The sequence below is a fragment of the Ursus maritimus genome, unplaced genomic scaffold (genome assembly GCF_017311325.1).
Source record: "Ursus maritimus isolate PB19 unplaced genomic scaffold, ASM1731132v1 scaffold_2, whole genome shotgun sequence".
NCBI lineage: Eukaryota > Metazoa > Chordata > Mammalia > Carnivora > Ursidae > Ursus > Ursus maritimus.
The window spans coordinates 26,515,391-26,529,826 of record NW_024424452.1 but is presented as its reverse complement, the minus strand read 5'-3'; the positions used below and the strand labels follow the sequence as shown (position 1 = coordinate 26,529,826).

General features: G+C 48.7%; 1 protein-coding gene across 1 annotated transcript in view; it reads left to right on the top strand.

The window, feature by feature from the left end:
• LOC103668840 (nodal modulator 1) overlaps positions 1 to 10,665 on the top strand; it is a 53,848-nt gene extending 43,183 nt beyond the window's left edge. Inside the window, exons 28-31 of the mRNA XM_008697143.2 lie at positions 1,173 to 1,274; positions 2,755 to 2,874; positions 7,221 to 7,313; positions 10,026 to 10,665. Of these exons, the coding sequence (XP_008695365.2) occupies positions 1,173 to 1,274; positions 2,755 to 2,874; positions 7,221 to 7,313; positions 10,026 to 10,157 (447 nt within the window). The 3' untranslated portion in view covers positions 10,158 to 10,665. The remainder of the gene's footprint in view (positions 1 to 1,172; positions 1,275 to 2,754; positions 2,875 to 7,220; positions 7,314 to 10,025) is intronic.
• Positions 10,666 to 14,436: the final 3,771 nt, after the last annotated feature.

Here is a 14,436-nt window from a genome sequence, read left to right as displayed (position 1 = left end):
TTAACTTGCTCTTCCTTCCAGGTTTGCAAGCATGTTGTCTATGGAGGCCAGGCGGGCAGGGCCAGAGCAAAGCGGACTGGGTGGGCCGTGGGGCAAACTGGAGCAGATGGGAGGGGATGGCACCCCCCTCCCTGTCTCCATGTGATTGTTGTCCTGTTGGAATCCTGGCCCAGGGTTGGAATCACTTCCCAATTTTCCAGAGAAGCTGGAAGTTAGAGTTACTTGAAATCACCTGGTTTTTAAACATAGGCAATGAATTCAGATTTGCTCAGAGCGCCATATAGGGCATAAGAACACATACGTGGTCTTGGATGTGACCCATTGGCCTTCAGTCTGTGACTTTCATTTTAGGAAAACACCCATGACTTGTCTGTTCTATATAAAAGTGTTAGCTTGGGCCCTGGAGAGGACGACTGTGACTTTCTCCTGTGGCAGGTGCAGGGAGGAGCCCCCAGAGCCTTCAGCCTCAGCCAGGACTGTACCTCCTTTGCCTGTTCCATTGCTTGTGGTCGTGAGAATGAGACAGGCCAACGAGAAAGGCTAGAAGCAGGACTGAACTGCTTCTGGAAACAGCCTGGACAACCAAATGCCAAAGGGGAATGTGTTTTGAGCTTAAGGAATACTCGTGGAGTTGAGGGTACAGCATATGGAGAGACTGTGCCAGGTGGGCCGGACCCTTAGTGACGTGGGTTGAGCCCCAGGCGCCGCCACATGTAAACCGTGCCACGTTAGGTGGTGCAGGCTCGGGGCCTCCCGTCGGGTAGTGGTGACGCCTTTCAGAGCCAGCGTTGGTGACGACGTATGTGTAACATGCCTCTTGCTTGCCCGGCATTTATAGCTATAGTAGAAGCTACTCCTCTTCATATTATCATTATACTATTTACCATCTTAAGCATTAACCTGAGTTGCCAGAATCGATTTTAAAATCGTAGCATTTCTATGCAGGTCACAGAACTGTGAGTCTCAGGGGATGGGGGAATGCATTATGTATTCTGGCCGGGGGCGGGTGGTTTCTCTGTCCAATAACCACGTTGCCAAAGAGCCTTCTCTGCGCCGCCCCCCGCCCCTCCCAAGAAATAAGCCATCCCGAGGAAGAAGCGAAGTGTTTGAAAGGAAATGTTTATTGCGTTTTAATTTCAAAAGCATGCCCTGCTTTGTGTTCTGCCCTCCAGGTAAAGCTTTATAAAAGTGAAAACCTTGACAACCCAATGCAGACAGTTTCCCTGGGCCAGTCCCTCTTCTTCCACTTCCCGCCGCTGCTCAGAGATGGCCAGGTAACGAAGACCTGTGGCTGCGTTCCAGCCGGGGTCTTCATCTGAGTAACTCCACTTCTGAGTTTAGGGAAAGACTTCTCTCGTTTCCCCACCCCCTCATATCTCTTTGCGGAAACGGTCGACATGCTCTCAGAATCAAAGGAGATTGGGCTCTGTAAGGTTTATTTTTTCTTAATTTGCTCTTTTTCTGTTTACAAAAATAGTGCACATCCATGCCAGGAGATTTTTTTTTGGGGTGGGAGTGGAATCAGATACAATCCCATCATCTAGAAAGAACCTCTGTTCACCTGCTGATAGGTATTGTTTGGTCTTTTTTCATTGTGTGTTCTTGTGTGTGTGTAAATATAAACTCACACGTGTATTTGTTTTAATAACGCAAGGCTGGGACTCTTTTGTATGTTGTTTTATAGTCTGCACTTTTCAGTGAAGAATATATCAGAAATCTTTTCCCCATCATTAAACCTTTATAACGTGGTTTTTCATGGTTGCACGATAGTCTATAATATAGGAAATGCTGTAATATTTAACCAAAGCCTTAACGGTGGACATCATTTACTGATTATAGAATGTTTATTATCAAGTGTATTTGGACACAGCAAGCTATTGTAGGTGTCATGGTGAGAGCAAACTTTGCAAAGAATTCGATTCTTTCCTCGTGGGCCTGGCATGTGTTTGACAGTAGTGAACCTGCATATGACGTTCCCTGTCTTGGCTTCTTACCACCTGCCCCAGGGATGATAAACTGTGGCCCTTTTTTGGCATGAAATGGCTGTAAATGGAAATGGAAATGGCTGTAAAATAATGAAAAAGGTTCCAGTGGACGTTTGGAGTCACTCCCCATTTCTCGAGATGCCCTTTGTAATCGCCACCGTAGGCAGCACCGCTCTGGGGAACCCACATGGGCTTCAGGGTCGGACTCCACCTGGGCTCACTGCCTGCTGTGAGGTGGGAGCAATAAGCCCGACCTTGTCCGTGGCTGAGAGCAGAGCGGCGTCTGCCTCGTGCAGTGCTCGTGGCGCCTAGCACGCAGCTGGGGCTCCACACGCAGGGCTGTGACCGCCACCGGTACCATTCCAGAGATGCGGTGTTCTTAGAATTTGCCGGCTAATGAGCCACTTAAGTTTCGTCCCTTAAAAGTCAACCTCATTTTGGATTGAGAGCAGTCTGCTCAGTCGGATCATGTATTTCCCTCATCAGAAATGGCTCGGAATAACTTTCTGTGTTTCATAAAGTCGGATCCTCAAAGGACCACAATTACTTCGCTGTTGAATATACTCATACAGCAGTGCCCCAGGCTTTGAAAGCTCTATCAGACGACGCCGTCTCCGAGATGCCGGGGACACACGGCTGTCGCTGATGGAATAGCCCACTGAGGTTCCTGCTCTGAGGTTGCTGACCTCGGTTTGGATGTGTGAACTTGGGGATTTCTTTAAAAGCATAAAGTCCTTTATAAAAGTGACTTATTTTTGCTTGTGCACAGAACTACGTCGTGCTGTTGGACTCCACGCTCCCCAGGTCCCAGTATGACTACGTCTTGCCTCAGGTTTCTTTCACGGCAGTGGGCTACCATAAACACATCACCCTGATTTTTAATCCCACGGTAAGGAAAAGGGGGAGTTTAGAAACAGCCGATCGGGGCGGCGAGAGAAGGAAAACCGCACAACCCGTGCTCCGGGGTTATTAGCGGAGGGAGGACAGCTGTTTGAGGGCCCCCAACTTCGGGTCCCTTTTGCATTCTGGATTTCCCTAAACGCTTGTCTGCTTTCTGAAGTGCTGATGCCTTCATTTCCCTCTGAGGAGGAAGCTGTCAGTGAGGGCAGGGGATGTGTTTAGGTCAGCGGCTCAGGTGTGACTCTGGGAGAAGGGTCACCATGTTGTCATGATGGGGGTGTTGTGGTCCTTCAGCAGGAGGCACGGGACACCTGACCGGCCCAAACTTCTAGAACCAGGTGCCAGTTTACAGGAAGTAGAGAGGACGCAAGAGCATATAAAGGATGCCTCAGGGATGTAGTCAACAAAGTACAGGTTGTGGGAAACTGCGGACATTAACCTGGAGCTTGATTTATTTGGCAAATTGCAAGAGAGAAAAAAAAACTCACACAGATGGGTGGGGTACCTGTAGATTAAAAGAAACTTGCCCATTTTAAGAATTTCTGCTATTTTATTTTTTTTCTTCATTTTTTAAAAAAGCTTTTATTTGAGAGAGAGGAAGAGAGAGAGAGTACAAGCAGGGGGAGGGGAGATGGAGAGAGAAGCAGACTCCCCGATGAGCAGGGAGCCCAACGTGGGGCTCGATCCCAGGAGCCTGAGATCATGACCTGAGCCGAAGGCAGACGGTTAACTGACGAAGCCACCCAGGAGCCCCAAAACTTGCTTGTTTTATCAGCTGCTTGCAATATGTAGACCTCATTGGATCCCGTAGCAAACAGACTAAAAAACAACGGGACAAACAGAACACACATTCATGAGATAATTATTTAGACCAGTGCCTCCCAAAGCCGGCATGCGGTAGAATCATCTGAGGATTAAACACACAGGTAGGTAGTAAGGGGAGAGCCTGCGCGTCTACAGAAAACAGAAGTCCGCTCCCGAGCTGCTGCACTGGGCACTGTCGGAGGCCTTTCCAGCGTGAAGAGTCGGAATTCTATTTTTTTAAAAAGCTGTGTGCAGAGGAGCATATCTAGCTACTCCTTGGTCCTTTTAGCAGCTGTGGTACATAGCACTCCTCTGTGTGGCCATTCGTAGTATGTTCAGGCAGCCCCTGCCGGATGGACTTTCAGGTTATTGCTGGTTTCCTGCTGTTAAAAATAACCCGTTAGTGATCGGCCTTGTGCGTGCATGTGTTTGAATGCTTGTCAGTCCATCTTTGGAATGACTCTCGAGAAGTAGAGTTGCTGGATCACAGGGTCATTCCTCTGGCATCTTGCTGGATGGGGCCGCTTCCCCTCCATGGGGCCATCCTGTTTGCATTCCCACCAGCGATGTATGAGAGCACCCCTTTCCCCAACAGAGTATGTGGTCGAAGTAAAGAATTTTTGTAGTCTGGTGGATGAGAAATGGTACCTCCACGTGGCTGTCTTCTGCATTTCTCATCTTTCCATGTGTTTAAGAATCATTTTCTTGTTCCCCTTCTGGAAAGTGTTGAGTTTTTTCTAGATTGTTGGTCTTTTTCATCTGTTTTGGAAGCCCTTTGTCTAGGAGGGATTCTCACCCCTTGTGAGATATGTTGTACATATTTTCCCAATTTGTTTTTTCATTTTATCATTTTTCATTTCATTATGCAAACATTGGTTTTATTTTTTATGTTAAATGTGTCAGTCTTTTCCTCATTGCTTCTGAATTTTGAGTCATAGTTCGGAAAGTCTCCCCCATTCCCAGTTTTTAGAGGAATTTCTTTTTCCTCTGGTACTTGCATGGTTTCCTTTTGTACATTTCCATCTCTATCCATTTGGAGTTTTTCTTGGTGTAGCGTGTGAAGAATAATTCCAAATTTATCTTTCCTCCATGCAATCAAATTACCATTTTGTGCCATCCTAGGTGGGAGGTAGGTAAGAATTATTTTCCGCCATCTAGAGATGAGACCCAAGGAGAGACTAAGCAGTCTAGGTCACCGGCTTGTGCACAGCAGAGCTAGGATTTGAACACAGCTCTTCTGCTGCTTTCTGGGCATCTCTGATGAGGGGCTTGTGCTCAGTGACTTGGCAAATATGATCTTACCTGAAGTAAAGAGTTTTTCTGATGACTCCAGGAGGAAGCACTTTCCTCGTTCCCCATAGTGGAGACCTGGTTAGAAGGTGCCAAAGAGAGGAGCATGTAGGGAACCATCTGTCCCTGTGTGGAGGCACATTGCCAGCCCAGTGAGAGCAGGGGTCCCTGTAAAGGGCACCAATGGTGACTGTCTGCGACATTCCCTAGGGCCCCCGCCAGGAGATTCATCTGAATCCAGGGAGACACTTGGGCAGCTGGTGGTGGGAACAGACATGCTGCTGGGTGGCAGCCAAACAGCCACCATGCCCCATAGCTATTGCCAAGAATGCTTCTGTCACTTTGTTGCATGTGGGACCAGGGTGCCAAGTGACATGTGCAGGGCATGCCCGTTCCTGCCGGGCCCGTGCAAAGGATTCACTGCTGATGCCTACAAGAGGCCTTGTTGGTACATGCCGTTCCTTTTACAGAAGCTCAGAGAGAATAAGTAACCTCCCCGCGATTAATCAGCAGAGCTAGGACTCAGAATGAGGTGGTTTGTCTTACATCACATGGTTTCTAGAACACTACAGCTTCCTGATGGGTGGCTCAGCACTGTGCATTTATGAAGGCCTGCATAAGGACTCAGCTTTACTCTTCTGTTGACGTGCAAACTGAGAACCACATCATTTTTACTATTTCATGCACTGCTTGGCATTTTACGTAGCTGATCTCTTTGAACCTCACATTCCCCTGCAGTAGGTGCTGTTCGGATCAGTGCCACTTAATAGTGAATGAACTGAGGCTTCCTGTGATTGCCCAAGGTCACGTGGCCAGACCCGAGACTTGAGCCTTGCTGTCTTCATCCCTCCGCAGCGTCCCCATTAAGTATTTATTTCTGGGGAAAAGGTGCTGGGATCCAAGACATGTCAGATAATCCAGGAGTAGGCAGTTGGAGGTGGAAATCGGCTCCCATCCTGATTCTTTGACTTTTAAGAGACCATCCCATTCTGCCTCAACCATCTCGAGTAAAATGGCCCCATAGTCATTCTCCAGCCCAGACACTCTTAGATATTTTGGTTACAGGACCCTATTACCCTGTTCAGAGTTGTGGAGAATCTGAGAGAGTTTTAGTTTATATGTGTGTAATCTATCTTTATTTATTATATTCCATTAGCTGTGAGAGTGACGATGTCATCACACGTAGCTTCTGAAACAGTCCACAGTTCACTTGTGAGAGCACGAATGTGAAAAAGACACATGATAGCGTTGTTATGAAAATGGTTTTACCTTGAAGATCTCCTGAAAGGGAGGGAGTTTCCAGACAATACTTTGAAAACCAGTACTCTGTGCCCTTAACTTGTTCTATCATTATCTGAAAGTCTCCATTTATTTGTTTCCTTTGTGTGGGTGGAGTGAGCTAGGGTGCAGGTTTGTTTGCTCATACAGAGACCCAAAATCTAAGGGGCTTCAGGAAGATGGAAGTTTGTCTTCTTTCAGCATCCAGGACCGTGCAGTCCAGGGATAGTATCAGGGACCCAACCTCCCCCCCTCTTGGGGCTTTGCCATCGCCTAGCAGCTCTGCCTTCTCACAGGTGGCATGCCTGGCAAGCAGGAGGGGAGGACACACCACTGCTTTTAGAGAACAGCCCAGATGTGTTACCGAACTCTTGGCATTCGTGTAGCCTCGGCCAGAATTCCGCAGCTGTCCCAGCTACAAGGGAGGCCGGGAAGTGTGTGTAGTCTGATGGCCCAGATGAAGGTTGGGGGTTCTTTTGGAAGAAGGGGCGAATGGCCACTGGGACACAAGTGGCAGCCTGCCTCCTCTCCTCACTGGGGCTAATCTCTGGGACCAGCTCCTTTGTCACTGTGCGCCTGAGCCTAGCACGGCGTGTTCCCAGTACTCCCTTGTAGGAAAGAGCCCCTTTGTGTGGCTGGGACTCGGCACAAGGTGGCCCTTCTCAGCCACGGGAATTGCCTGCTCTCCACAGCGCTTGCTTTGCTCAGGTAGGGGAGGACACATGCCTTGTTACCGGCGTCTGTCTGCCCCAGAGCAGCAGAGAGCAGCCGGGAGAGTTTGGGTAGCAGAGGATTCACCTGAAAATGTACCAAGGTCACTGCCCTTGCTGCCTGTGGAGAGCAAGAGCTGGGTCACGTGGGGTGCTGGGATCCTGGCCAGGTGGGCCGGGTGGGCTGCGGGGTGGTGGGTGGCGGGGGAGTGGAGAGACAGTAAAGCAGCAACGGTGCTCTTGGTGTCTGCAGAGGAAACTTCCTGAGCAAGACATCGCACAGGGGTCCTACATCGCCCTGCCTCTGACGCTGCTTGTCCTGTTGGCTGGCTACAACCATGATAAGGTAGGAAAACCAGAGGCCTGGTGAGAAAGTGCCATGTGCCGGGCAGTGCCCTCCCGCACAGCTGGGAGGGGGCCCGTGTTACAGAAGTTAGCACGTTTCGGGGCCGGAAGGGTCTGTGAAGGCCTCAAGTCCTGTCCCCTGTCTGTCTTTCCTTCTTTCTTTTCCCTTCCTTCCTTCCTTCCTTTCTTTCTTTCTTTCTTTCTTTCTTTCTTTCTTTCTTTCTTTTTCTTTCTTTCTTTCAATTTTTAGTTTATTATTATTTTTTAATGTTTCAAGTATTTATTTAAATTCTAGTTAGTTAATATATAGTGTAATATTCATTTCAGGTATAGAATTTAGTGATTCTTCAGTTGCACCCAACACCTAGTGCTCATCACAAGTGATCCCCATCACCTGTTTCACCCATCCCCCAGCAGCCTCCCCTCCTGCAACCAACCCTCAGTGTGTTCTCTATAGTTAAGAGTCTGTTTCTTGGTTTGCCTCTCTTTTTTCCCCATGTTCATCTGTTTTGTTTCTTAAATTCCACATATGAGTGAAATCATACGGTATTGGTCTTTCTCTGACTGATTTCACTTAGCGTTACACCCTCTAGATCCATCCATGTTGTTGCAAATGGCAAGATTTCATTCTTTTTGATGGCTGAGTAGTATTCTGTGTGTGTGTGTGTGTGTGTGTGTGTGTGTGTGTGTGTGTGTATCCATTCATCAGTTGACAGACACTTGGGCTGCTTCCATAATTTGGCTGTTGATGCTGCCATAAACAGCAGGGTGCTTGTACCTCTTTGGTAAAATACCTAGTAGTACAGTTGCTGGGTCATAGGGTAGCTCTATTTTTGACTTCTTGAGGAACCTCCATACTGTTCCCCAGAGTGGCTGTACCTGTTTGCATTCCCACCAACAGTGCATGAGGGTTCCCCTTTCTCCGCATCCTCCCCAACACCTGTTGTTTCCTGTGTTAATTTTAGCCATTCGACTGGTGTGAGGTGCTATCTCATTGTAGTTTTGATTTGTATGCTTTGATGATGTTAAGGATCTTTTTATGTGTCTGTTGGCCATCTGGATGTCTTCTTTGGAAAAATGTCTGTTCATGTCTTCTGTGCATTTCTTAACTGAATTATTTGTTTTTTGGGTGTTGAGTTTGATAAGTTCTTTATAGATTTTTGGATACTAACCCTTTAGTAGATATGTCATTTGCTAATATGTTCTCTCATTCGTTAGGTTTGCTTTTAGTTTTGTTGACTGTTTCCTTTGCTGTGCAGAAGCTTTTTATCCTGATAAAGTCCCAGGAGTTCATTTTTGCTTTTGTTTCCCTTGACTCTGGAGACGTGTGTAGCAAGAAGTTGCTGCGGCCAAAGTCAGAGGGGTTGCTGCCTGTGTTCTCATTTAGGATTTTGATGGTTTCCTGTCTCACATTTAGGTCTTTCATCCATTCTGAGCTTATTTTTTGTGATGGTGCAAGAGAATGGTTCCAGTTTTTCGTTCTTCTGCGTGTGGCTGTCCAATTTTTCCAACACCATTTGTTGAAGAGACAGTCTTCTTCCCCTTGGATAGTCTTTTCTGCTTTGTCGAAGATTAGTTGACCATAGAGTTGAGGGTCTGTTTCTGGCTTCTCTGTTCTGCTCCATTGATCCAGTACCGTACTGTCTTGATGATTACAGCTTTGTAATACGGCTTGAAGTCTGGAATTGTGATGCCACCAGCTTTGCTTTTCTTTTTCAGGATTGCTTTGGCTATTTGGGGTCTTTTGTGGTTCCCCATAAATTTTAGGATTGTTTGTTCTAGGTCTGTGAAAAATGCTGGTGGTATTTTGATAGGGATTGCATTAAATGTATAGATTGCTTTAGGTAGTGTAGACATTTTAACAATATTTGTTCTTCCAATCCATGAGCATGGGATGTTTTTCCATTTCTTTGTGTCCTCTTCAGTTTCTTTCATAAGTGTTCTATAGTTTTCAGGTACAGGTCTTTTATCTCTTTGGTTAAGTTTATTTCTAGATATCTCATGGTGTTTGGTACAGTTGTAAATGGAGTAGATGCCTTGATTTCTCTTTCTGCTGCTTCATTATTGGTGTATAGAAACACAACAGATTTCTGTACATTGATTTTGTATCCTGTGACTTTACTGAATTCGTTTATCTGTTTTAGCAATTCTGTGGTGGAGCCTTTTGGGTTTTCTACATAGAGTATCATGTCATCTGCGAATAGTGTAAGTTTGACCTCTTCCTTGCCGATTTGGATGCCTTTTTTTTTTTCATTGTCTGATTGCTGTGGCTAAGAGTTCTAGTGCCATGTTGAATAGAAGTGGTAAGAGTGGACATCCCTGCCTTATTCCTGCCCGTAGAGGGAAAGCTCTCAGTTTTTCCCAATTGAGGATGATATCAGCTGTGGGTCTTTCATATATGGCTTTAATGATGTTGAGGTATGTTCCCTCCAGCCCTACTTTGTTGAGGGTTTTTGTCAAGAAAGGGTGCTGTACTTTGTCAAACCCCAGGCCTCCTTTCAAGGCCACAAACCTCTTGTGACATCTTCCCTAACACCTCAGTTGCCGGTCCCTGCTGATCCTCCCGGTGCAACGGTCTCAGCTTTGTCTTGAACCTGGGTGATGGCCTGGCAGAGGAAGGAGGTGTACTGACATGTGAGGCTCCAGTGTCCTCCTGGGCAGAAGTGTTCTCCTGGCACTGCCCCCCCCTCACTCTCTCTCTCTCTTTTTCTAGCTCATCCCCTTGCTGTTGCAGTTGACAAGTCGACTGCAGGGCGTCCGAGCTCTTGGCCAGACAGCCTCTGACAATAGTGGCCCGGAAGATGCAAAGAGACAAGCCAAGAAACAGAAGACAAGGCGGACGTGAGGAGGAAGAGGGGCAGGTGAATCTCATTCAGGACAGGCCACCGCCAAGGGGCCACCACCCGCCCTTGGCTTCAAGCGTGCGTTCGACTGAGCTCACCACGAGCTGTCTGCCCCATGCTGCCATCACCCTCGCTGCCCGGGCCTGCCCTCCCCCCTCCCCCCATCCAGTCCCTCGGTGCAATGCAATGAATGGACCCTCCTGTCACTCTGCTGAGCACAATTTATTTTCTGAGTTGAAGATAATTTATTTTTATTATTTTTTGTCAAAAAGTATTTAAGCTGTGCTAGTGGTGTGAGAATGTATCTCTTAATCTTCAGCGTTCATTTTTTAGAATTCCAGTAAACACAGGTTTTTGGTCCACTAATGAAGGACCTGTCGGATTTGCCTTGTCCCTTAACCTCCCTCTGCGTCCGAGATCCCTGCTGGAAACTGCACAACCTGTAACTACTACTAGGAGGGCTTGTGAGGAGGTAAAAATCAATAAAGCCGCCCATTCATGTGTGTTGTAGCTCATCTCGGATGTATCTCTTTGGTGACAGTGGCATAAAGCAGGGGTCATAAACAGATGCCTTGAGGGGCACACAGGTCCTGAGTGAAGGGCCGGGGCAGGAAAGTCCTCAGCAAGGGGGAGGTGGCCCACGGCAGCCGGCTTTGGTCTCAGCCATAGGAGAAAAGGAGGGAAGGATTTGTGGCAACGTGAGGCGTGTGCCCACCCCGTCTAAAGGAGCCCGAGCATCTGGGCTCCAGCTCACCGGTGCGCTGTCGGAATGTGCGTTCAGGTTCTAGACAACGTTTTGGGTGAAACTGGAGTTTTAAATGTTTGCGACAAATTCAGTTTATTAAATAACCGCACAAACTGAACAGAATGCCTCTGTGGGATGGGCGAGGCTTGAAGCCTGTGCGTTTGCATAAGGGATCCGCAGGAAGTCGCAACATGTACTGAGTGCCGCAGTTGACTGGCACCGGGGGTATGAAGGTGGGGGGAGTCGGTGACACTCAGGACGGGACCACGTCTGCTTCGTTTCCTGTATCCCAGGCTTGGCGTGTACTGAGCATGTGTAAGCAGTGAATGAGCGCATGCATGCTTGCACGGATCGGTGGGCACAGGCGCCTACCTTCACAGAGCACACCATCACTGAGTGGAAGACCGGCCGCTCAGGGGACAAGGGCCATGTGGTGACCTGAGGGCCTACTGGCAGAGGAAGCTCAAGTGGCCGTGGGGGTCTGGGGGCACAGAGCAGAGGTCTGATACCCCTGAGGGCTTACGGGGCTTCCTGGATGTGATGTTTAAGTCCGGAAGGATAGGGAATGGAGAGAGGAAAAAGAGAGTGCAAGGTCTTGTTGCGTGTCACTTGCCAGTGCAGAAGGTCAGCCGGCGGATTCCCCAGTCTTGGCTACCTGCAGAGTTGCCGCGTGTCTAGCTGCTGGCTCTTGGCTGTTTGCCATGTCATGAGTTTGCTTTTTTTCTTCTTTTTTAGGGAGAGAGAGAACACAAGCAAGCGAGGGGAGGCAGAGGGAGAGGGATTGAATCTCAACCAGGCTTCATGCTCAGTGTGGAGCCTGATATGGGGCTTGATCTCACAACCCTGAGATCATGACCTGAGCGAAAATCAGGAGTCCGATGCTTCACCCCTGGAGTCACCCAGACACCCCTCCTGGGTTTGCTCTTTTACAGTGGCAGGAAGTCAACTCTCTGAGATCTGGGATAGTTGAGCTACATAATCCAATTCTTGGAGTGTTTTCTAACTCTTATTCCAAGTGGACACCCAGAAACATCCCTTTTAAATGTTAATGGGGCTTTTTATTGACATGGTGTAAAGGTTAAGAGCTTGTGGAAGATACTGCTAAATGTCACTATGTCCAGCCAGTTCCAGCTGCTGCCGGTAAGTGGCAGTGTTCCCCCGTCGCTGGCTGCGGGTCACCCGGCGACACGCCAGCGCTTCTAAAGGGTTCTGCTCAGGCTGGGGGTAGAAAACGGGTGCGTTTCTCAGTCCATTTGAAAGGTGGGCTTATTCTGTTTGTGATTTTCTCATTTTTGGGCACTCTCGGACAGAATTCCTCCAATTCGCCCTGGGAGGTGGACAGCTTAATGGTGTTAGAGGGTTTTGAATGGGACCAAAGTTCCCCGAGAATTTTTTCCCCCCTGGCATTTTTTTTTAAAGTCCAAAATGGTGGGTTCTTCCACTGCTTGCACATTTTTGCTTACTGAAGTGGCGATAAAACTTCACTGAGGACACCCCAAAGACCTTCAGGGAAGTGTCATTCTCAGGTGCTGGCTTCCCTTGGCTCTTGTGGGTTTTCTTGTTTTGGATGTTATCAAGTCACCAGCGAGGGTGTGGGGGGATGGGAAGGGCCGAAGGTGCGGTGCGCTAGAGGAGGAGGGGTGGCGGCTGCCTCAGGCGGGCAGAGGGAAGAGGCAGTCTTGTGTTAACTCTGACCGTCTCCCTGGGAGGAAGGAAGATTGACGAGAGTAGGCCAAGGTGAGTGAGTGCCGTCCTGGGGGAAGAGCACCAGCTGGAAAGACCAGCCGTCCTTGAGTGGCCACCATGTGCCGGGCACTGAGCTACACCCTCCATGCGCGTGGTTCATTCGATATTCATGACCTTGTGGGGCATACATGTTTCATTCCCATTTTACAGAGAAGGACACTGAGACTAAATCCAGTTCCTTAATAGGATTTCCCTTTCCTTAAAAGCTGGAGCATCCTGATGGGAAGAGTTGGTCAGGACTTGGGGGACAAAGTGGTTGCATTCCGTTGAGCCTGAGGCTGAGTGTGCATGAGCGGTGAGAACCGTATCTCATTCACCTGCATGTCCAGCCCCCGGCACGTAGTAGTTGCTTGGGATGGGTACCAGCCTCAAGAGGGGCCCCAGTGACCCTACGTGGTCTCTTCCAACTGGGACTGGCCTGGTGTTGTCAATGGAATGAGGCAGAAATGGGGGGTGATGCTGACTTCTCAGGCTTGGTCAGGAGAGGTGTTGTGCCTCCCACTTTGTCTATGGGTGCAGCCAGCCTGCCTGCCTCGAGTGAGGGTCCTCATGCAGTCCTGTGAACAGGAGCTGAACCTTGTGGTCAGTAGCCCATCCAGCCTCCCAGCCACCTGCGTGGGGCACCTTGGAAGTGACCCTTCAGCCCCAGTCAAGCCTTTGGATGATGCAGCCCCAGCTGACATCTGACTCGGCCACTTCAGAGACCCCAAATGAGTGCTGCCGGGCTGAGTGCCTCCCAAATCCTGACCCACAGAATCTGTGAGTACTGTACATGATTGTATTAGGCCTCTAAGTTTTGGGGTAACTTGTTCTGCAGTGTTAACATAGCCAGAACTGTTCCACGGATGGTCAGTGACTAAGAGACTTCTAGCAAACTGATGCATTTCTGCTTGTGTGTTAGTCCAGGCTCTTTTGGTTTCAAGTAAAAGATAACTCCAACTAGCTTAAGCAACATGGGCCATCTCATTGATCATGTAATTGAGAAATCCAGCCTTTAGACATGGCTGGATCCAGGGTCTGTCTTAGTCTCCTGGCTCTGCTTGCCTTTCTGTGTTGACCTTGCTCTTTGCTCCATCAAGGCTCTATGGGCAGGACTCCAAGATGGGCTCTGTCTGTGGAAACTGACAGACGTGTAAACCAGGCCCCAGGCCCTTTGCTCAGTCACTGCTCTCCCTCAGGGAGGGGCAGGCTCTAGGCACACAGGACAACAGTTAACTGTGAGTGGAATCTGGGAAACTGGCCTTTGACTGGCCGATCTGTCGTGCTTCTCTGGGAGATAGTCACCCAGCAGTGTCAGGCCTTACATCATCCCCATTTGTAGGACCAGAAAGAGAAGTTCATCTTGAGGCACTGGTGTCAGTCCTGGGGAAGGGGCAAACTGCAGAATCGCTGGGGCCTGGCAGACCCGAGCCACGCCTACATCATGCCATTGGTAGCCACACAGAAGTAGGAGGCGTTGAGTGAGCAAAACCAAGAGAAACCAGCTCCACTTTCTTTTCTTTCTTTCTTTTTTTTTAAAGATTTTATTTATTTATTTGACAGAGATAGAGACAGCCAGCGAGAGAGGGAACACAAGCAGGGGGAGTGGGAGAGGAAGAAGCAGGCTCCTAGTGGAGGAGCCTGATGTGGGGCTCGATCCCAGGACTCTGGGATCATGCCCTGAGCTGAAGGCAGACGCTTAACTACTGAGCCACCCAGGTGCCCCCCAGCTCCACTTTCTTTAAGACTTGATGACAAGGCCTGGTTGAAGTCACTCAACGATTTGGGGCGTTATCTTTTCATTGGCAAAA